This window comes from Penicillium daleae (assembly GCF_028827525.1).
Source record: "Penicillium daleae strain IBT 16125 chromosome Unknown utg000001l_segment0_segment0, whole genome shotgun sequence".
NCBI classification, from domain to species: Eukaryota; Fungi; Ascomycota; class Eurotiomycetes; order Eurotiales; family Aspergillaceae; genus Penicillium; species Penicillium daleae.
This window is the reverse complement of record NW_026623149.1, coordinates 1,507,468-1,530,680: the sequence shown is the minus strand read 5'-3', so window position 1 is coordinate 1,530,680 and position 23,213 is coordinate 1,507,468. Positions and strand designations below refer to the sequence as shown.

The following is a 23,213-nucleotide window of genomic DNA, read 5'->3' as shown; positions in this document are numbered from 1 at the left end:
GTTAACCATTTTCTCTCTTCATACTCTTCGACTACGTAAGCGTGGATATTCCAGGAGACAGATCGATAGCAAACGAGAACATCTCAATATTGCGACAAGGTTTATCAATGGAATATCTAATATTATGCGGCTCAACGAAGATCCCCGTCCAAGTGCAAGTCGATCACTGACGGAGCTGTCTTCGACCGTAACTAGCGGAGGGAACCGTTACAATCGCCAACCCAAAATTATCATTCAGGGGTCCAACCCACCAACCCCCACCGGTTGGTTGTTGGTTAATGGCGCAGCAAGCCCAGACAAAAGCCATCAAGATGCTCAGCCACGGTTGCACAAATTGTATCACTATCTGATAACAAAGACACTTTCACCCGAGCAACCAACCCCCAATACAGCCAGCCACACTAAGCCCTCTAGCGCGGTGGTACCAAACCCAATCCAGTACCTGTAGCCCGCTTCTCAGTCGTGCTAACGAGGCTTGATCAGATCATAATAAGCACGATTTCACCACTGCCAGACTAAGCATTACCAATTATAAGGGGCAACCCCGAGTCTCGCGACAATCGCTAAGCTACTAGCTCAGCCATTGGATGAATGCAAAGCGCTGGTCCCAGGCAGCCAAGTTAGCGCAAATCACTCAAAAAAAGCACTGGTCGATCACGCTTGATTTAAGTTGGGCATGGCGGGACTCCGGAGACCCTGAATTTCTTAAGCTGATTGACGACGCCTTGGACTTTCACCCCCCTTACATCGGCGCGTGGGGTCTACTAGGGCTATCGCCATGTGGCCCTCGACGCCCATGCACTGGGTTGTCCAATTTGCCCTCGTATGGCTGGTCTGTTTGTCTACGCTCGCGGTCGCTGAGCCGTTATCCGTTGATACGGTTGTCAAGTCAATAGGGTTAAATGGGAAGATTGATCTTGAGGGGAGCACTTCTACGCTACAGAAACGCGATAATGGGACTTTTCTGTTGCGAGTCATGCCGCTGGGGGCGTCCATTACCATGGGGTATCAGTCGACTGATCACAATGGGTATCGAAAGGCATTGCGGCAGCAGCTTCGGCATGCGGGGTGGCAGGTTGATATGATTGGGAGTTTGAGGAATGGAACTATGCATAATAATGTAAGTGGCATCGACGTAAAGGAGGGGGAGAGGTATCGATGCTAACAATGCTGTATAGCAACATGAAGGCCACTACGGGAACAGAATCGACCAAGTAGAAACCAAGATCCAGGCGACCATCCTCCAAAAACCAAACCTGATATTGATCAAGTATGCCACCCCTATCCCGACCTTCTCAACATGTCCATGGAAATCTACATTCATTTTACCATTTGGCATTTGGCATTAGCCTATAAAATCCCAGTACTAACCTAACCACCCCAAAAGCCTCCGGAACAAACGACGCCGACCAAAACTACCAAATAACCACGGCAGGCCTACGCATGAACACCCTCCTAACAACCCTCTACACCGCCATCCCAACCACAACAATAATCCTCTCAACGCTGCTCCCCAACAAAAAACACCCGGACCAAGTCCACCAAATCAGCTCCCAATACCGGGAACTCGTTGAACTGCGTCGACAACAAGGCTACCGCATCGTGCTCGCCGATATGAGCACTTTCATCAAGATGTCGCAGCTGGTGGATGGGACGCATCCGGGTGATTATGGGTATACGGAGATGGCGGCGGTTTGGTGGGCTGCGTTTTTGGACGCGGAGGCGGAGGGGTTCCTTGACTTTGCTGATGGTACGGGGGCTGATGGGAGGATTAGTGCGAGTGAGGAGGCAGAGTTGGATGGTGGTGATAGTATTGGGGATCCTGGGTTGCCGACGATATACGGCGCCGGCGCAGCCGGGGGTTACGGATGCGAGTGAAAGTGCGAAGAGCGTAGTGAATAGTGGTGGGGTCAGAGGTATAGGGCCGGTGGCGGTTCAGGCATTTGCTGGTAAGTGTGGTGTTGCTCTTCTTTCTAGCCTGGCGTTGAAGCTAATCCTGTTTATAGTGGGCATTGGTCTCTCATTGTCGTTGTGGTGATGATCATGGTGTACGCTTTTAAGAGAGGGAACCTGGCGTTGGGCTTTTTGATAGACATCCATCTTGTAAGGTGGAGATGGCTCTGTACATATTCTAGTTGATACCATTCATAGAGATACGTCCGCAGGGCGAGTTGTATACAACCTACCATATATCATCCTTCTACAACTTCAACTGTCGAGGAACTACTCAATGTAAACACAACCAGCAAGACCAAGAATGATAAATAGACATCAAGTCATACAAACATCTCTACATAACATATCCAACCCTAGAAACAAATCATAAGAAAGGCACCAACCATCGCCACAAAAGAACAAAGCCAACACTAGAAACGCCCAATCCCATAACCACCAATCCAAAACAAAAAAAACACCATCCAATATCAAAAAAGGAAGGGGTATATGACGCAAAATCCGGAACCCGTCAACGCCACAAATTCTAATTCGGGGGGTGATTGTGATAAAGCCGTCCACTGCCCTCATATATCTCCTTCTCCTTCTCCTTCTCCTTCTCGTTCGGTTTCTGCGCAGATGGCAGCGGCGGTTGATTTTCCTGTCCAGGATTCATCTGTGGATTCCCAGGCGTAGCAAAGGGAATAGGACTGCTGGATGTGAAGACAGGTAAACCTTGCTTGGTTTGCCCAGCGGCCATTGGGGGCGTGTAAGTATTTGATTGTGGGCCTGGTAGTTGGGGGGCTTGAGTCAGATTTGGTGTCAAGGGGGGAGTAGTGTTGTTCTCGAAGTGCGAGGATGGTTGGAATGTAGATGATGGAATGGATGGGGCGGAGGACCATTGCGATGCTTCGGAATCTTGCATGCTCGTGTCCATGATGCTGGATTCGGCTGATTCCCATGGGGAAGAGATAGATTGGGATTCGGTGTTTTCTTGTTTTACAAGATCGGCGATGGGGAGTGGAGGCGACGAGCTGCTTTGTGCGATGGAGGAGCGTGCAGATGTTGTCTTGCCACGGGGTGTTCTGGTACCGCTGGCCTTTCGGGGGGATCTGCCAGGGGATTTTGAAGTCTTGGTCGAGGGTAACCTGCGCTCGTCGGCCGCCTTTTTGTCACGGGCTGCTTGCTCTTCGGGGGAGGGCACGACGAGCTTGATCCTACGGAGACCAGCGGAGAGGTTCTCGACGTCGTTGGCCGACTCTGTCGGGGTTACTTCATCCGAAAGCTTGGAGGGCAAGTAAACCGTTGGCACTTTGGGTATTGGAGGTGCCTTTCTAGGACTTGCAGAACGTCTGGGGGTGCCTGCTCGGGAACCGCCACTCGTCTTTCGCGCACCGACAACTTTAGAAGGCGTAGCCGTGACAGCAGTGTCCACCGCAAGCGGTTGATCTCGGGAGCCAGTCAAATCACCCATACTGATGGGCTGGGTTGACATCGTGCTTGTGTTGGTACTCTTCCTGCGGCTTGCATCCACAGACGGAGACACCTCTGCCGACGGGTCAGGCAAGTCATCCCCATCAATTGTTCTGCGACGGTTCTTGAGAATGGCCTGTTGCCGAGGTGTCGCCGGTCTCGGTGAAAATGGAGTTGGAGACTTGGCCTTTCGTACACGGAGCTGTCGTTTCTCCTCTGGGGGCGGACGAGGTGGAACAGCCGCGACTTTGATGCCTTCCAAGGCTAATTGGCGCTCGCGGCGCTGACGGGATGCCTCCGCATTCAGATCCTCAGAGCGGCAGCTCATAGTCTGGCGGCTCTCCTCCGGGATGAGAACCTTGGACAGCTCGTACGCTGCAGTCGCCCAGTCGACCTCCGGGGGAGGGGGCAGGCTTGGAACAATGCCGTTGTGAGAGCCGAACGACTTGCGATCACGCATGGAGAGAACCTTTGCATCGAATGATTTTGTCGAGGCGAGGAAAGTAGGTGCTGTTTTCTCGCGCTTGACGTGTGGGGACGTGAGCGTCTCCAGGTCAGAGAGATGATCTGCAGACCACCACTTGCTCTCGTATTCAATCCCTGCAGGAGAAGACTCGTCATGAGATGTATTAGAATCACCTAGCCCTGCAAGGTGACTGAGAACACCACTTGTCAAGGCTCGGTCACTGTAACCACCTTCCAAAACGCTGATCACACGCCCATCAACACCAAGACCCTCTTCCTGAGACATCCGCACAACATCAGCCGTAAAGCGAGCATAGAATTCAGTTGGAACGTTGACTTTGTGCCGCTGCATGCCAGTACCCTCCCACTCGCTAGCATCGAAACCCGCCGAGATGAAGATGGCAGCTTTGGGAGCAGGCCCATTGGGAATATCAGCCAGTCTCTGGGACTGAGCACGCAGGAACTTGCGCGCTTTGTGGATCAATGTGATGTACTTGGTCCGGTACAGTTCCCAGAACTCTGCCTCGTTCTCCCATGTCTCCAAGTGGACATTCCAGACAGATTGGCCATGGGCACCGTCAACACATACGCTTGCATTGCGCACTTTGTCTGGGTCGCCACCCTCACAGGGGTAGGAGTTGATATCATGGAGACTGTAGTATCCAATCGCGGTCTTCTTGTAGGCTGGCGCATTCCGTGGGGCCATCGACGCTTTATAGTTATGATCCCATACAATATCTTGAGACCCGTCGCCATGATGTAAATCGAAATCCAAGATAGCCGCATGGGTCAATCCGTGATTCATAGCCGCATAAGATATTCCAACAAGAACATTGTTAACCCAACAAAAGCCCGAAGGGAAATCAGCTGAGCAGTGGTGACCCGGTGGTCGAATGCAAACAAAGGCGCGCGTAGTCGGGCCGTGATCAAAAACCGCATCGATTCCATCACACACGCCACCTAGCGCACCCTGAAAAGCATCCAGCGATTCAGAGCATAGATAAAGATCACCAGAGTGAAGTTGCGGCGTATTGGCAGCACCTTCACTGCCCTCAGTTCGCGGTCGTACAAGTTCCTTCCCACTCAGGGCTAAGCGTGACTCGGCGACATCACACATACTCTTCAGATCCGTCATCCACTGATTACCATGGACATGTGTAACAGCATTGTCATGTAATGGCAGCGAACGCGACGTCTTGCGAATCTGGAACGGCGGTGGGGGAAGCAAATGTAGATCTAGATCGGGGCGTGGCGCGAAGCGCTCTCCCTCATGTCGACATCCCATACGGACATATGCCGCAGATATTCCCAATACACAGGCACGAATGCGCTCCGGCCTCTCCACGATCGAAGCTAGTAATGCCTTCGAAGCGCGGGGTCGTGAAAAACGGTGTCCGTAGCAGGCATCATGAACCACCACCACTGTTTTCGACTTGAGGTCCACAACCTGGTGTAGGTCCACCTCTTTGCGAAAGTGCTCGGCTGCTACTGAAGCCGCCGTCGGGCCTTGCACCTCTGTGGGGGAGAATGCCAAGCGCGTAGGCATCGCGGGCGAGGTTGCGCTCGTTGGAGATCCCGGAAAGTTTGCAGAGGCGTGTCGCGAAGAGGCTGGAATAGGTGAGGTAGGGCCAGTTGATCTTAGCGACGCAGCAGATGGACGTTTCTGTAGTGTTGGGATCGATTTGCGGCGCTCGTCGCGTAGAGAGCTGGAGCTGGGGGTACGTCTTGGGGTCGGCGCGTGGGCACCCGCGATCGGGGGAGCAGTTGGTTGGGACACTGATCGTAGAGATGTAGTAGATGGACGTTTTTGAAGAGTTGAATTTGGTCTACCGTGTTCATCACGCAGAGTATTTGAGCTGGAGCTGGAGGCGCGTTTCGGGGTCGGCGCGCGGTCGACTGCGATAGCGATGGGGGGACTGGGTCGCGACAGGCCATCATGGGGAGGTGAGATAGATGGAGATGCAGGTAGAGGGATAGCAGCAGCATTCGCTAGAGTCAAACGATTCAAAGAATCCGACAAGTCATAATCGGATTGAGTCGTAGCCGTGGTGTTTGGGTCGTTATCTATGAATCGTGGAGGCGGATCACCCTGAGGGGGTTGTTTGGAGGGGTCCATGATGCAAGAGGAGCATAGAGCGGGGGACCGAGACACGTCTGTAGTAGAGCGAAGGGAATAGCAGGACTTATTCTGTGAAACTTGCAGAACAAACGAGCAAGCCTGGAGGTAGACAAAAAAAAGTAGGGGAGAAGAAGGAAGAAAAGGAGCGGGATGGAGCATGTGCTCGTGGTCGAACTAGTTTTGAGTCTCCTGCGTTGGCCTGCCTTCTTGGGGCAAGGGGTCAGTCGATCTCCATGGCCATACCAAACATGACATTCTTGTTCCCGTTCCTCAGCCACTTGTTTCAGTTGAAGAACTTGGATGACTGAGAGTATGAATGGATTTGTTAAATCTGAACAAAAAAAACCAGGTTTCTAAATTTACCATCTATAGTTGTAGTGGTTCTACAAAGCTTATTCTTCAGCCTGTTTCCTTCTGGTCTATACAAGATATTGTCTCCCAACAATATATTGAACCTGCATAATCAACTGATTGATTGTGATCTAGATACCTAACAAAGCAGATGCTGAGATCCTTCTATCCATCTTTAACTTTTTCCGCAAGTCTTCTGTAGCCAACAAAAGAAAAAGAAAAGCGCCATGGATCCATAATCCAAAAACCTAGAACCAGTCCATCCTCAAACGCCCATAAACACCTCCAATCCCCATATCCATTCTCAAAATCAAAATAACCCAAATCAGCCTGAACACCAAGGCTGGAAGCATAAACATGAAAAGAAAGTAGAGAAAGTCTTGAAAATGACATGATAGTCAAAAGAAGAGGGCGTGGCTTCCAGGTATGCAACCATCTACCGCGATAGCAATCCCCTCCATTGATACCACTGATACCACCGCCGACCAAGCGAAGCCTTCTCCTCAAACGAATCCTGAGACCGACGTCGACTCTTCTTCTCCTCCTTCTTAGTCTCCTTCTCAGTCTTGAATTTGCGGGTGGCGTGGGAATTGCAGAAGCAGTGCATATGAACGGTCTCGATGCTCACGCCGGGACAGCTATCGCGACGATGGCCGGAGCAGACGCTGTGGCCGGCGTCTTCCTCGCAATGGCACCATTCGTAGAGGGTGTAGTATTGGCGACACATGGTGGAAAGTCAAATGTGAATTTGGTGGGCGATATGAAAATTGGTGTTGGCTTTTTCGTGGTGTTTCTCCACGTCTTCAGGAGTACTGTAGATGCGTGGGTTTCAGGGTCCACTTGGATATCACTAGTTGTGAAGATGGTGGGGTGGTTCTGTGGATGGAGCCGTGGAATGCGCAATAGGAAGCCGAGGTGATCCGGGGCTTAAGGGGATGTGTTTTTGCCCCTGAGGGAGGTTGGAGAGGTCAATTGATGAGATTGACAATGAGTATGACTGGTAAGAAGTGGTTGAATGGTAGTGTCGCTCACGAGCCGAGTCGACGTGGGGATAGTGTAGTGAGAGTGTCAAGGAAAGTCCTCCCTTTCTCAAGGAGGACAATAAGATAAGTAAAGTGACAGAAGTGAAGATCAGTCCAGCTGAGAAGAGTAGAGGAGGATAGTAGAAAGAAAAAAAGATCAAAAAGATCGAGGGAACGGTGGATGCAGCCCCGCCAGACACTTTATGTTCTCGATCGAGCATGCAGACGAGCGAAGGAAAGAAAGAGAGAGATAGGGCTGGCGCCGGGTTTAGCGGAGCATCAGCCTACAGTAATAACGAATAAAGAATGAATTGGGTAATAGAGTCATGGAAGAACCATGGTCAATGACTGGTCTGACGTCAAAGAAAAATCGGCGTTTCTACGTTGGAGGGGGGGGGGGAGGGGGGAGGAAGGACGAAAGATATTAATACATTCGGGGATGGTCGTCAATAGGCTACCGGGGGGAGCTGTCAAATCGTAGTTCGTCTGCCTCTCTGCATCGTACAGACTACGGACCGCGCCGGAAACTTACTCCATCCGTCTGGCGCGTCGAGGGGAAAGTTACATCTTCGCCTAGTGAACCAGTCAACCAGCTTGACCAGGTGGCAGGGGGTGGTATTGAAGCCTGGGCAAAAGGGCCGGGAATAGACCGGGGACTGCTCTTCTTGTCTACTACTCACTTGACAGCCAGAAACCATTCTTCTCCTCCGGTGCAGGTACCAATTACAAAAGCGACGAGTGCGAGGCCACGTAGCTTGGCGAGCGCCTCTAGGGCTTGGAGAGCTGGGGATGGAGACTGGTGGCTGATGCGACGAAAAAAGAAATCCGATTGACTATTGTCTTGGCTTAGGCAGAAAACCAATACAACGGGCAAGGGCAGAAGTACCTAAAAAAAGAACCAGGCTACTATTACAATATCCAGGGGGTGTTTGAACAAACTGACGACGCATATACAATGGGCGCTTCGAGTGGTTACAATTAGACCGTAGGCCACCTTGGCCAGTTTGAATTGGAGATTTGTAAATTGTACGGCATCGAGGATGAGTAGCCCGGAACTCAATAGCGAGTATCGGACTCATCTGATCGACGAACCAAAAGAGAGCTTTTCAGGGCTGAGAGGCCCAGACGAACAGTGATCCGCAGAGCCCCGAAGCGTGTCGCTCAAGGTTTCCATATCCGACGCGATGGGCCCTTGATTGGCTGGGCTCGCTGTCAGGGCTGCCGCTAGGAGCCGGAGTGGATAACTGGGCCAGCGTCAGTTGGCGCCGACCACTTGCGAGGAGTCATTCGAGAGTCATCTGGGGAGCTGGTTAGGCAAGTCATTGGATGGAAGAATTGGATGGGTGGTGGATTCATGTCACAGTGTTCGGCATTCCTAGCGTCGCATGGACCGATGATGAAGATGACTAGATGAGATCACCGTGTCGATCCGGCTGGCGTCCGCAAACGGCCTGACGAAACCTGGAGAATCGGGGCGGAAGTGTGGCTAGTGATACAGTGTGGCTGGTGCAAAGGGAAAAGGAATCCCGGGACAAGTGGCGCAGTCACTCACGTCAGGTGACTTATCTTCTCCGCGGAGAATGCTGCCTCAGGCCGTTATCAGCGGAGTTTATCGCCCGTTTTGCTAACAAGCTCGAATGGATTTCTCCAGACTATACTCCCGACACAATCTACGTCCCATCCTCCTCTCGTGCCAGAGACAATCAATTCTCCCAGATCTCACTCAGGAACTGCCATGACCACCCCATCCACACCCTCACCACCCAACATCATGGCCGCCACCCCCGCGCGCACCTCAACCCTGCTCTCCAACCTCGCCGCCGTAACGTCGCGCATCACCACCGCAACCACCCACTCCCCGACCCCCAGCAAACCAGTCCGCCTCGTCGCCGTCTCCAAGCTCAAACCCGCCTCCGACGTCCTCGCCCTGCACAAATCCCCCATCGCCCACGCCCACTTCGGCGAGAACTACCTGCAAGAACTCCTCGAGAAATCGCGGCTGCTCCCGCCCACCATCAAATGGCACTTCATCGGCGGCCTGCAATCGAATAAATGCGTCACCCTAGCGCGCGACGTACGCGGCCTTTGGGCCGTCGAGAGCGTCGACACCGAGAAAAAAGCAACCCTACTAGATAAGGGTCGTGGAGAGCGCAACCCCGATGCGGAGGAAATCGAGGCCGAAGCTGCGGACGCAGATCGGGATTCGCGACTGCGCATTTATGTGCAGGTTAATACCTCCGGCGAAGAGAACAAGGCCGGCGTCGAGCCTGCGGCTGCACCTGCGCTGGCGAGACATATTCGGGAGAAATGTCCGCGGCTCAAATTGCAGGGTGTCATGACAATTGGTGCGATTGCGCGGTCGCGGGCGACGACTACGGAGAACGAGAATGAGGATTTTGTTTGTCTGCGGGAGACGCGGGATCGGATCGTTACTGAATTGGGGTTGACGGGGGTGGATGCGGAGTTGGAGTTGAGTATGGGGATGAGTCAGGATTTTGAGGGGGCGATTGCGCTGGGGAGTGATCAGGTTCGGGTTGGAACGACCATTTTTGGGGATAGGCCTCCCAAGGCTGAGGCTAGGGTTGTTTAAAAATTATGGAGGGGTTGATCGAAAATCTTGGATTTGGGTTGAGTGGGTTACGAGTTATGAATTGTTGCATCTCAAGCGAGGAATATTCGTGGTGTTGTCTCTGGCTCGAACTCCATGAGGCGCGTGTTAATGGCAGATGGGGAAGAAGATGTCTGCATAGACGTTAGATTACAAAAGCATATATCAACACCACTCTTCTAGTTTGAAGTATACAAAAATACACACGAGGCATCCAAATGAACGCTCGTTGATATTTGGCTGGGAAGCTACTCAAAAGATATACATGCATGCCCCATTCACCATCGCTTACAAAATGCACCCATCCTCCAGGTACCTCTTTGACCCTCGTACTAGCCCTAGTCATAGGCATCTCTCGTGATTCCTTGAGACAGTTTCTGCTCCATCTGTCGCGCCAATCCCTGCGGCACACCTTCTTTCGTGGCACGAATTGTGACTCGGTACATCTTTAAAGAAGTTAGCCTTGATACAAGAACCTGGAACGATCGTATACATACCGACTTCTCGTAGTTGGGCTCCAGTCGCAACAGACAGCCCGTCTTGCCCCCCTCAAACTGATACACACTGCAACCGACAATGTTCTTCGAGTTGGGATCCACGCCATCCAGGATCTTCCATCCAAACCCTTCCACCATCTTCCTAGTAGACGACTCGTCAATCACCTTATTCTTGCCGTGAAGGCCAAAGGTCTTCTGTGCCTCCAGTGGACCACCGCCAATCTGGCGCCAGCGCTTGAAGAACTCATCTGCAGAAAGCGAGGACGGCTCCATATACCGGTGCATTAGCACTGGCAACTGTAGGGTATATGCCTGCAGAGCACCAGCCAGGTAGGAGATACGGATGGTAGGTGCATCCGAGAAAGGCCCATGGGTCGCGCAGAAAATGGTCTGCTGGGTCTGCCCAGCTGCGGCAACGCTTGAGTCGGGCAGGTTCTTGGTATCTATCTTCAAGTTTGGCGCAGCTGGGTTTTCGATAGTCGTGGTCAGGGAGTTGATGGCGTAGGCGGACTTATTCGAAATGTACATCTTCACCACACCCATATGACCACGGTACTCTGACCGCAGTCCAACCTGAATCTGTGCATCTTCGAAGAGCACACCCTCGTGCGAGAAGTAGAGTCGGTTGTAGCCAATGTCCCAATCCGGGGTCAAGTGCGCGGCGCTGGCTAGGTTAGGAGGAGGAGCCGAGGGTCCGTTAAAGTCCAGCCCCGCCAGGTCACCCGATGCACTGGTAGCGCTGGTCGGGGTGATTCCTCCATTGGATCCTTTGCGCGTGCCGTGGACGATGGTGGTAAATGTGCGCTTGAGGCCAGTGTGCTGTGCCATGAGAACTTCTTGCTTGTCCGCATTGGCGTCTTTTCCACCAACAACCCAGGTCTTCTTCTCGCTGGTACCCGCTGTCTTCTGGTGCAGTCGAGACAGAAGGATAGACGTTCTTTCGGAGAAGGGCGGCATTTCGTCACAGACTGTCCGTAGAAGATCGTCCGTGGGGAGCGTTGCAAGAGAAAGATACTCGAACGCTCGCTGCTGCAACTCAGAGTCTGGAGAGTGACTGTAGAGGCGGAAGATTTGCAGGAGTTGCGGTTTGATTTCAGGGAACAAATTGACAAACTTGACAAAGGATGACAAAATCATAGCTCGAGCATTGTCAGATCCGGTGAACATCTTCGCTTGTAGGGCGAGGAACTGCTCAATTGGGCTTGATCCGGGATTATCGGCGATTAGGTGGCCAAACTCGCCAAGTACATAGCAGCCAATCTTCACCAAGCTCTCATGGCAATCGGTCTTGAGGTACCCAAGTAGCGTATGGGCCGCATATGCCTGGAGCTCCTCGTTGTTCGTGACGATCTGAATGACACGCTGCCAAACTTCTTCGTTGACGTGGTCGCCAGCAAGTGACAGCAGCTTCAGGGTCATGTCGATGTACCACTGTGCATCGGTGGCATACTTTTCCGTAAGAATAGCAACCTTGAGCACCATCTCCTCACGAATCGCATAGTCGGCGGTCTGCAGATAGCGCAGAAGTTCATTGACAATGGGCGCCGCATTGGAAGTATCGCACATGCTGTACAGTAAATCAAGGCCCTTACGACGGACACTGATATCTCGGTCTCGAAGGGAGCCAAGTATGATATTCTGATGCTTCTTAATAGGATCGAGTGTCTCTGCTCGAGCAGCGAAATGGGTCAAGGCATCCAATCCCAGGTATCGGACGTTGGTCTCGCGAGACTGGATGTATTTGCCCAGACGAGCGGAGATCTGCATCATCAGGGTATGCTCAGAATCAAGATGAATGAGTAGATTGATGGCTTCGAAAAGGATGGCATTTTGAGCATTGTTCTGTTGGACGTTTTTGGGTGTTTCCATGGCTGACTGCATGATCTGCGCCAGGGATTCGCGAATGATCTCGCGGACATGGCTGTCTTGGGAGGGTGGGTAGTATTGTAACAGGCGTAGCAGCTTGACCTGAATCCATGGGCATGGAACACGGTAGTAAAGGTAGTCGGGAGCGATGTCGTTGTCAACCACGATTCGCTTCAGCCTCTGGGCCGCTTTCACGTAGCTTCCCTTGTATTCCTCGGGCATATCCTGGGCGAGCGCCATGACAAGAGAAGTGACAGATAGTGTGACTCCCATATCGGGGTCATCCATGATCGAGATGATTCGTTCGGCCCATTCGTTTCTGACAATTCCGGGGTACTTGCGGTACAATCGGAGCAATGTGAGAGCGGCTTTTTTCTTGACAAACGCTTTGGATGTCCTTTGAGCAGTTAGCTTCGGTGACTCCTATATCCTATATCAAAGCTGCTGTCCGAAGACTCACGGTGAGATCAGGAGTCGGTGAACCTCGGTCGCCAATGCTTCTCCGAGTTCCCGGCCACCCACATTGGCCACAGCATGCAGCGCCAGACAATTAAATAATTCATTGTTGTCCAGCAAATCTTTCCGAATACTGTTCACGACCAGATGAAGCAGCTCGTGCTCCTCATGCAAAAACAAGGTAACCGCCAGGTAGCCGATCTGCTTCTCGGAGTATTTGTTCGAGGAAATGAGATTGACGGCTTCCAGGTGTCCGAAGTCGACGTCGTAGCCCTGGATGTAGACGTAGAGCAGCTTGCAGACATACTTCTTCTTCTGATAGCCGTTCAGATTGCCGGCCTTGAATTTCTGCCGAATGTTGGCCAGCTCCTTATTCACGCGCTTCTCCTCCAGTTCTCGCGCCCGCGCATTGCGCAGGTCTGCAATGAACTGGACGAGGCCTCGCATGGATGACATGATGCCGTTTATCTGTGATGTGGGACCTAAGCCCTGGGAAATGTTGGAGCGATCTCACGACGGTTCGTTATTTTGGGTGTGGGGTTCGAGGTACTGTCTCGCATGCCATAAAGCCGCCTCAGGGGTTCGCGATCGGACGAAGCACGTCACACAACCATATCCCTGTTATATCGTGTCGTCGATGGAGCATTGGCTACCGGGGACTCGGCGATATTTCTATCGGGTGCGTAGGCCGGAGGAAGGAGAGCTTAGAAACAGGGGGTTGGCGCTTCGCAGGCTATCTTGGATGATTGTCAGCATTCACGAGGGGCAGTCGGGTCACATCCACACGGAACAAAAGGATGGTCATACCGCACTATGGAATTTAGAACGGTACCCTCAAATACCCACGAACTTGCAGTCAAGTTGAGAGCTTCCTCTCCATAACATCTCCCGCGTGGTCCTTCACTTGGCTCCTTCCGCCGTCGATCGCCGGGGATCCGCTGTGGCACGGCGGAAGAATGATGATGCGTTGTGGCGGTGCAATTATGCATGTGCTAAGCCTTTTGGGGCCAGTAAAGTAGATGGACTTGGGTCGTTTCTGGACTTCAGACTTCGAGACTTACAATTGTGCAATATGCCCAGGCTACGCAGAAAATTGACACCAACTCTGCTGAGCTTACCTCTTGAAATCAGAATAAAGATTTACAAATTTCTCCTCGTCTCGAAGGAAGTCATTAACGTCGATTATTGTATATCGCCACCTGCTTCCGGATCTACCAGGAATGTGCACGATCTATGTTCAACCGTCTTACGCCTTAATCGCCAGATATTTCATGAAGCTATTGATATGCTCTACTCGAAGAACTCGTTCAGTTTCTCAGCTTCACACACTTTCCCACCCCGTTGCCCAGCTTCATTGCTGATCTTTTTGAAAGAGTCGGCGAGGACAATGCATCCCGAGTCCAGAGCATCAGCATCTGTGATTTAAGTGGCCTCTGCCAGTCTATCCCAGGGGACATTCTTGAAAGAGAAGATTATCCAAGACTTTCCAAGACTATCCGGTCCCATTTCCCTAACCTTTCTAGACTTGGGGTACATCATCACGATTTCCACTATCTGCTAAACCCGGGCTCAAAGGAATCAGACCAGGAAATTGGTTGTGCTTGCTGCACCCGCGATACTTGGAAAAATGGCTCGTCATTAAGGCCTTATTTCCGTACCATCGTTTGCTGAACTGATATCATTGGTCTTGGTGATTATCACCATGGCTACGGTCCATTGAGGGGCGACATATGGTCTTCGCCAAGTCAAACAGAAATTGTATGATATCTTTGAGCAATGATCTGTATTTATATTTTTGCAATGTATTATCAATATTGAGGATCTCAGAACGAGTGTCTGGGTAGTTTACAGGATGATGAGAGTTGGATGAACGTGAAGCGCCGCGACTCGGTATCCGCCGCTACATAGGATAGCGTAAAGGGAGCGCTAACTATTGGGACTGGCTTGCTCAATGGTCTGAGTGTGTGGTGAGACATACGATGGCATGTCATCAGAGATCTACTTTCCTACGGCTACTTCATTGCGGTATTTCCAATATTCAAGTGGAAGCATGATGATATTTCATGACTCATGATAGATCACATATGAGGAATGTGGATCGAACTATTATATGATAATGCAGACTAAACCCCGGGATAATCCCACCGAAACGCCAGCCTTCCCAAAACCACAAGAAATGCAACTCAAGCAGAACCCAGTAATGTGTGGATCATCAATCAACAACATAAATCAGCGAGCCAATTTATGCGCGAGTGGTAAAGTCCTGCTCAAGAGCGGACTCAACAGCCACGGCCTTCTCGCAGGTGCAGGAGGCTAGGAGAAATGTCAGAATATCTCAACTTTACGAGTCCGTTTGTTTGGGGTGAAATCTTACCAGAAGGACGGCTGCCACAGGCACAAGTCTCACCCCGGACGGGCTTGTTCTCGGTCACAGAACGCTCACAGGTGCACTGACCAGCGGGGCGAGAGCCTAAATGGAATATTAATATCAGATGATCTGATACCCAAGAGGATTAGAATGGTTCCACTTACGGCAAGAGCAACGGGGGCCCGAGATCTCGTTCTCAGTGGAAGCCTTGTTGCAGGTGCAGTGGAGAGCGGACTCCTTGCCGCAGGAGCACTTGGCCTGGGCAGCGCAGACGCAGCCTCCGTCCTGGGAGGTCTTGCAGCAGGTAGAAACGGGGTGGACCATTTTGACGGTGTTGTTGGTAGACTGAATTGAGACAAGGTGGGTCTTGATAAGCTTGTAGCTTGGAGGTGGTCAATGGAAGTTGCTGATTGGAAAGTTTGAGAGCACAAGAGAAAATGGTCTGCAAGGTTGGAAGAGCACGAAAGATGAAGTTGAAATACAACAATCAATGAAGCAGGGATGTAGTGACTTTATACTCGCCTGCATGCGTCTCAGCGATGTGGCCTGATTATTATTGCCCGTGTGTTGATTGGCTGGTTGACAATGGTCACGTGGAATGGAGGTCATATTCATCGGTCACTGATTGGCCATGGCTTCTGGCTGACTCATGCACGGGCAAATGGAGGTCTCGTGACTGGCTGATTCCTCGTTGATGACCATTGCCGTCCTTCTGATTCGATGAAAGACAAGAGCGGGGCTGTGAATGGGAAATACCGTCATTTGAGGCACATTGGAGGTGTTGCGAAAGTTGCAGACGGAGAAGGAACCCCCAGAAACTGCTGTGTATCTACAACCATGCCTGCCTGAAATCGGGCAGGAAGTGGGGACGCTCTTGTAGGCTTGAAGACAAGAGAACATCAGTACGTGACTGACTAAAGTGTTGAAGAATTCAGAAATGAAACAGTCTGCTGAATTTAGTTTAATTGAATAGGTAATTTATATCTATGTTTGACGTCTAATATCTATCAGATGGTAGTCAGTGATCAGTAACTTGATGACTTGTGGACTGTTTCCTTGAAGAACCAGTATCTAGAGGACTTTTCCGGAAGAGAAACGCTTGCTCCATTGATCAAATATTATATCACAATTCTTGGAACCTTCTTTGTCAAAAGTCTTGACCCACGATAGAGTTCTAAGGTTTTTTCCGCAAACTAGCTGGATATGTACAGTGCACGCATTCCCACCTCTCCAAAACTGCAAATCATCCATCATATCATCATTTTCGTTTAGATACTCTGGTGTCCTTTTGGCCGTCTCTCAGTACTCTAATTTCGTATAAATATTAGTCATTTGCTCGCTCTTCACTTGATTAAAATCCTATCTCAGATCTGCCTCTGTTCTCCAAGCAAAGGCATAGAGCCAGGGATTTGACTCTGCCCAATGATAGAAGCCTCTGAAGCCCTTTGCAGTCTATTCCTATACTTGGAAAAAGGTTGCCATCCCTTGGGTTGATCTGTGACATATCCATCCTCGCTCTCCTCCCCCGGCCAGATGCAATCAACCAAAATGCGAGACATATCCGAGTCACGCGACCATATGGCGTCTGCTCAGATAACGGCTTTACGGCCACTGCTTTTTATCATATGGCCCTTCGCAGAGTCTAGTGTGAGATGATCATGAAGGGGAATCCGAACATGAGAAATGATATTCAGTGAGTGAAACAGGTGTTGGAGAAATGAAACCTTAACATGAGGCACCTAACACACCATGTTCCACTACAGAACATCCTTTGGCTCATGTGGACCATGAACTTTTCAAGAGGAATTGACCGTGGTCCTTTCGAAAGTTACAGGAGGGAAAATGCGATATACCCCTCTTTGCGAATTAGCCCAGAACGTGAACCCGCCCGGTGAACCTATACTTGTGTGACACGGAGTGTTTAAGCTTGCACTAAGATTGAAGGATATTGGAAGATATATGCCAACACTAAAGGACCGCGTTTGGCTCATTCTACCTTGGAATTGCAAATCCAAGTCTGCTTGACAAAATTTGTCAGAACGTCAAACTGAAAACAAAAAACCTTTGAATCGCTTAGCTCCCACTATGAGACTTCACGCTGGCAGAATGGTTGCTCAAACAACCCACTCACATCACCTGAAGTCTATAACAAGCTGAAAAGCTACGGTGAACTCTTGTTTATGACCTTGTGGACCTATTTATTTGGAAGAGAGAGACTTGTGATAGTTTGACGGTGTTCATATATAGGCGGTTTTTCCTTGCTGCTTCTTTCCTCTTCTGCGATTCCTAGTCATTTTTTCTTCATTGGACAATATTGATTCAATTTTGCTTTTTATTGTTATAAGACAACCGATAAGAGAATGGACCTGTACCCAATTCTCGTGCTCGGTCGGATTTGCCATTGATAGGTTTCGATATATCTCAGAAGCACCAGAATCAGTTCAGTGACAAGCAATTTCTGTGTTATGGGACCGGGAGTTTGAGCATATTCCCATCAATGCCCCTACCAAAAAAGACTACATTTTTTTTTAAATCCAGGTATCTTTTGAATGACTTTGGTGCCCACGGTAATACTCGCTGGGCTTGATTTTCTGCTGGCCATACATCTTGGTAGAAACCCTTTGAATATCCTGTCTCTTGATGAGGATGCATTCGCTTAGAAAAATTTGTTAATTGCAAATGAGGTATAGAAGACACTTTTATCAGCCTTTTTTTAGTCAAGCAATATCTAACTATTAGCAGTGGATACTTCACTTAAGTGGATGTGCTGACTCGAAGTATTGTCTCCTAGACGAAGAACGGTGCACCCATATTCTTGTGACGTTGCACTTTTGTTGCTGGAAAATAGAAAACCCATGGAAAACAACCACCCATCCGTTGTAATGCCAGAAGCAGCTGAGGCTTCCTTGCCCACCGCTTAATGCTATGCAGTAAGCCGCTCGAGCCAGATCTGAGATCGACACGGCAGGCAATATCTCGATAAAAGGTTGAAGGTAGACTGGCACGGGTGAAATAGTATCAACGCTACTCGATTCATTCAAAAAAGCAATCGAATAAAGGGAATCGTGATCAAAATAGGTTTTGATTTTTCTTGCTGCCAATCACCGGACCGCTTGGAAATGCTGGCTTTGAGCACTGGTGCCGGATCGACACTCATCCACTTCTCTAGGCAGTGGGGCTCCCTTAACTTCCCGCCTGTCGGCCCGTTCGGGCACGGAGCCATCCATGGATGGCACTCTCTAGATACTCAGCCACGGACTAAATTTCGCTAGATGAAGACCATGAAGACGACACGTTAATCATGAGAATATAGAGTTGGGAGACTGACAAAGAATGGAAGTATATTGGTAGTCTACAGTGGACACGCCTTTAGTAAGGTGAATCTTCTAGCCGTAGAGATATACTTGCCCAACAGACCTCATTTATGCAGTGGATATATCACGACCGTATACTCCACAAGGGAAGAAAAATATCGACAACAACGATTAACATTAGACCAGCTTTCGCGTATGCGAGAAGTGAATCAACACTAGAGTTCAAAAAGGCGAATCAGAGGCTAAGCCTTCGAAATCAGCCCGTTAAAAAAAAAAAAAAAAAAAGCAAAACAGAACAGAAGTGAAAATCAGACTTGCTTGCAATCTGAGGTAGCCCGCCCGAGAAAAGAAAAATGCAGTAAAAAACAATGCAATGATAGATAACGAAGAAGCCAAGGATGAACAGAAAAGAGAACAAAAAATTGATAGATAAAACAGCAAGTATGAGAAGAGAACAAGATAGGAAATTCGCTGTAGAAGCATTAGGATTAAAACACGCTGATAGTTGTATGCCGTACCAAACGGCCGAAAAAGGGAAAGACCCTAAAAGAAGAAATGAAGGTTGAATGACAAGGAAAAGGGAAAGAAGAGTGGGGATACCCAGACCAGCTTGAAGGGAAAACTTCCAGAGTATATTGCTTTTGTGTGGTCCTGCCGCGCGATGCATCTATTGTTGGATATAGCTCGCGTAGTTGAAGGGGGGATTGCCGAATTTGGTCCGGAGAGACTCAAGGCCTTGTTGGTTCTGCGACATCTGGTCCTGCGAGGCCGAGGTGGACTCGGTCGGAGCAAAGGAGGGAGGAAGGCTTATGGTGGAGGCGTTGGATTGAGTGTATGGCATGGTGCCCATCGGTGCTGAGGGCTGCGCGTACGAGTAGGGTCTATATTCTTGCGGCGCGGAGACAGGCACAGACTGCAGAGGTCTCCCGTGAGATGGGAGCTGGGAGCCCATGCTGACATTGCTATTTGGCGTGGGCATTGCGAGCTGCGGCTGGTAACTTTGCTGTTGCGAGCCTAATTCAATGTAATGTTAAAATTGTTCTTCGTGGGTACAACGCAGGACGAGGGAACCCACTGATATTGCTCATTTCATATGGCATTGGCGCTCCTTGAGAATCGGTTGGGGATACGGACCCCTCGAATTGCTGGTGTTGGTCGTAATGGGTGACCATTCCACCTGGGTGACGAGGAATCCCGTAGTCCATGGGTGGTTGTCGCGTATAAGGCAGGTTAGAAGGATTTGAGGATGGCGCGAAGCGGTTGTGCATCTGCATGCTATGATGGAAAGACGGAGGGTGAGAGGATGCATCTGACAAGCTGCTAGACCTGGTGATTGAGTAGTCGCTCCGGATCGTTCTATGCAGATCGGACATAGACGCAGATGCTGCAGACCGGCCAAACATCATTCCTGAACTAGGTAGCCCATCACTCCGTCCAGCAGAAGACATGTACGTTCCCGCGGTCGACGCAGAACTTAGAGGTGAGACGAGGTAATCTTCGTCATTTGGCCGCTGAAAGCTATCAGTGCGAAGCGCTCTCAGAGATGCAAAATCTGGGTTTGGAGCCCCGTAACCATGCGGTGATGCCACTGGCGTCGGGCCTGTAGATTTGCTTTCAAAAGGCGTCCGCAGGACTTTTGTCGTATCGAAGTCGTCCGGCAGGGCTCGCGATTTTAGCATCCTTTCACGATCATTTGTAGTCAGGCGCTTCAACTTCGCTCTCCTGCAACAGTGTCAGAGAATGTGTGGTGAGTCTCTATTGATATAGTTGAAAGCCCTACCTGTTCTGGAACCACACTTGGACTTGACGTGGTGTCAACCCGGGGATCTCCCTCGACAGACGCTCTCGATGAGCAGCGTCTGGATGCGCTTGGCGAGTGAACTCGCTCATCAAGAAGCGAGTCTGATTGTGTGTAAGCCTGTATAATCGATGTTAATGATTCTGCTCATTCAGCCGAGTCGACTCAATCTGTCTCGACCGTTCTTACCGAAATCTCTTCATCTTCTTTTTCTCCAACGACGGCGACCGATTACTTTCATCATCTCCAATAACCTCGCCCTTCTCGTCGGAGGGGCTAATCGTCGACTCCTTGTCGTGATCGTCATTTGCCTCCAGGGCCGACTGGCGGGCATTCGTTGACTCGTCAGAGCGACCGAATCCAATCTGCGGCTGCGACATGGCATAATTCGTATTGCCTCCACCAGGAATTTCCAGCTTCATTCGAGGCAACAAATCCTCTCTTCCCGCTCCAGGTCTTTGGTTGGCCAGATCTCGCGCTGGGATCTCTCCCTCACGATACAAGCCGGACCCCGCCGTGTTCCCCGGGATTAGCACAGGAGTGGGTAAGGCATTTTCAGCCGTCACACCGGTCCGTTGCATCTCAACCGACGACGAGGCACTCCGAGAGGTAACCTCTCGATCTCTAGGCAGAATCAACAGCGGGGAAGCTATCCGTGGCGTCGAAGAAACCCGCTCTCCGTGACGAGCTACTGCGGATAGGTGGGATGTGACAGCAGAAAATGGCGAGGCGACTGGCGAGGACAAAGACGGCACCCAGAGACAAGGACCACCGATGGACATGGTAAGGAGGTTGAACAGGTCCTCTTCGACCGGATGAAAATCTGGATCTAAAGTCTCACGGCAAGACAACTCAAGACACGACAAGACCCAAGCCCACGATTCTCAAAGATATGGCTAGAAGAGAGAGGAGGACCCAAACACGCCCAAACCACGACGACGCGAAACAAGAAACAGAAGAACAGAAGAGAAAAAAAAGGGACAACAATACTAAAGCGCCCTTTCCCCGAGATGAGACGATGGTGGGTCTGATCAAAGTGCCGGGGGCGCTTGCGCAACAGGCTCAGGGTTCCTGGTGCAATAAAAGCAATTAAACGGAATAAAGGGTTAAGTCAAATCAAACGTAAAGCCGGACTCTGAGAGGGGTGTTTAGTCCAGCAGGAATCCCCGAGAGCCACGACAGGAGAAATCAAACAAGAAGAGAAGTAGACGATGTTGCAGTAGGCGCCGGATCACTGATCACTCGGACGTGGCGAGAAAGTTGCAAGTTGTACTCCGTAGTAGTTGCAGTAGTCAAAAAACTGTGCCAGGCTAACGAATTCGAAGCGTAGTCAGTCGCCAGCAGCCAAAACTCTCCGTCTCAAGTAACAACAGTCGAGGCCCAAGTGGAAGAAAGCGGGACACTACCGCCACACAAGCCCTTTAAGTCCTTTAAGCCCTTTGGGTTGACTTTTGGGCTTGGATCTTAGATCGTTCCGACCACATTCACACCTTATTGCGAATGCTGATCGTTACGCAGCTCGGCAATAGCAGGACACGAGGGAATCCACCGACAATTATGGAGACAGTCGAGTGGTACTGGATCAAGAGCCGGTAAATGGGTCACCAGGATCGGCCGGAGATCTCCTGGAACAGATACTGGAACGTTTACACAAGGCTGGGCCAGTCAGAGGCGCACGATGGAGAGAACTGTAACTGAGAACTTGGATGAGACCAGACAAGATCAAACAAAACAAGGCCAAGCAATGACGACGCCGAAGCAAAAGGAATGGAAGTTCTCCCCAAGCGAGGTTACCATGCCCTTAGTGGAAATAGCAAAATGCTGTTGGTTGAGTTATTAAATGGACGCCCACAAGTAATTGACCCAAAGGGTCCACCAAGGAATCAAAGGTGGCCACCGAGGAGGCGGGCCGGGTCTAATTGGAAGTCCAGTACGCAGACGCCGTACAAATTACAGGACTGTGTTGTGGTATATGACCGTTGGATACAAGGAAATACACATTGTAGTCCTCCGAAGCGCTATCCCATCTACGATATTATTGTCTTTCGAAGATCTGTCCATCTCTGTTCTCTATACCCACATACTGTAGCCCTTTCATCCAAGTGAAACTAACCTGTGCCGAGCAAGGGTATACGTAAAATTTGTGCCCGGCGATCTTTAACGGTCAAGATGATCATTGAATGGGTAAAAAGGCAAAAGTTTGAACGTTGGAAAGTCAAATCTTAGCAAGGACTGTACCCAACAAGGCTAGTGAACGGGCCACCCTAAAGATCGGATTTCCATAAACTTTACTATACGAATGCAAAGAAGATAACTAAATGCACAAAAGCGCACAAGACGACTACTTCTTCAACATTCTATGGACTGCCGATGAAAAAAAAAGGATGTGTGAAAAGCGAAGAAAATATGCATGCATGAAGAGGTTCAATGGACACGCTGGGCTGGTCATGGCATCAGCACACGACCATCTGCTTGGCAATGATCAGCACTAGAGCGATCTATGAAAGCACAGGATTCTCCTTCTGGTGGAGTGCAGGTATCACCCCGGGTCCGACAGTAAAACATTCTCCAGTCAAAGTACAGGATCAGAAGCGAGATCTGAATTGCTCATTTCGATTTTCTCCGAATATATTGAGAAACGAACTGGAGACTGTCCGTAGAATATGCCAAACAGTGATCCAAACATCCGAGTAAGGATTTACAGCCCCGAGATCTCAGTGTTACACATCTGGTATCGGGACCGCGATGCAAGGCTGCACGTACCCAACCTTGAAAATTCTGTAGTTAGTGAGTATGAGTTGAAGATTGATTGGTCTCTTGGCTCCTGAGAAAAAACACGGGGTAGCCACGGAAGCCACGATTAGACAGACGCAGAGGCATGGTATGGCGTGCACAGAACGGCAGTCTGCTTGTTTGAATAAAACCACGTCCAGTGTAGGACTGG

At 50.3% G+C, this 23,213-nt stretch overlaps 7 protein-coding genes across 7 annotated transcripts; 2 read left to right on the top strand and 5 right to left on the bottom strand.

Annotated features, from left to right (window-relative positions):
* Positions 1-778: 778 nt before the first annotated feature.
* N7458_000452 (SGNH/GDSL hydrolase family protein) lies at positions 779-1,878 on the top strand (the record flags this gene model as incomplete). Its single annotated transcript, XM_056903846.1, has 3 exons — positions 779-1,120; positions 1,179-1,270; positions 1,365-1,878. The coding sequence occupies 3 exons, from the start codon at positions 779-781 to the stop codon at positions 1,876-1,878; spliced, it is 948 nt and encodes a 315-aa protein (XP_056771613.1).
* A 601-nt stretch (positions 1,879-2,479) lies between these two features.
* N7458_000451 (histone deacetylase hosB) lies at positions 2,480-5,986 on the bottom strand (the record flags this gene model as incomplete). The annotated part of the gene is made up of 1 exon (XM_056903845.1): positions 2,480-5,986. The coding sequence occupies one exon, from the start codon at positions 5,984-5,986 to the stop codon at positions 2,480-2,482; it is 3,507 nt and encodes a 1,168-aa protein (XP_056771612.1).
* Positions 5,987-6,776: 790 nt separating this feature from the next.
* On the bottom strand, positions 6,777-7,067 carry N7458_000450 (uncharacterized protein; the record flags this gene model as incomplete). The annotated part of the gene is made up of 1 exon (XM_056903844.1): positions 6,777-7,067. One exon carries the CDS (start codon positions 7,065-7,067, stop codon positions 6,777-6,779), a length of 291 nt encoding a protein of 96 aa, XP_056771611.1.
* A 2,030-nt stretch (positions 7,068-9,097) lies between these two features.
* Positions 9,098-9,952, top strand: N7458_000449 (YggS family pyridoxal phosphate enzyme; the record flags this gene model as incomplete). Its single annotated transcript, XM_056903843.1, has 1 exon — positions 9,098-9,952. The coding sequence occupies one exon, from the start codon at positions 9,098-9,100 to the stop codon at positions 9,950-9,952; it is 855 nt and encodes a 284-aa protein (XP_056771610.1).
* Positions 9,953-10,308: 356 nt separating this feature from the next.
* On the bottom strand, positions 10,309-13,245 carry N7458_000448 (AP-2 complex subunit alpha; the record flags this gene model as incomplete). Its single annotated transcript, XM_056903842.1, has 3 exons — positions 10,309-10,416; positions 10,468-12,730; positions 12,794-13,245. 3 exons carry the CDS (start codon positions 13,243-13,245, stop codon positions 10,309-10,311), a joined length of 2,823 nt encoding a protein of 940 aa, XP_056771609.1.
* A 1,786-nt stretch (positions 13,246-15,031) lies between these two features.
* Positions 15,032-15,481, bottom strand: N7458_000447 (putative copper resistance protein Crd2; the record flags this gene model as incomplete). The annotated part of the gene is made up of 3 exons (XM_056903841.1): positions 15,032-15,102; positions 15,164-15,259; positions 15,322-15,481. 3 exons carry the CDS (start codon positions 15,479-15,481, stop codon positions 15,032-15,034), a joined length of 327 nt encoding a protein of 108 aa, XP_056771608.1.
* Positions 15,482-19,138: 3,657 nt separating this feature from the next.
* Positions 19,139-21,051, bottom strand: N7458_000446 (homeobox domain-containing protein; the record flags this gene model as incomplete). The annotated part of the gene is made up of 4 exons (XM_056903840.1): positions 19,139-19,485; positions 19,547-20,193; positions 20,252-20,389; positions 20,459-21,051. The coding sequence occupies 4 exons, from the start codon at positions 21,049-21,051 to the stop codon at positions 19,139-19,141; spliced, it is 1,725 nt and encodes a 574-aa protein (XP_056771607.1).
* Positions 21,052-23,213: the final 2,162 nt, after the last annotated feature.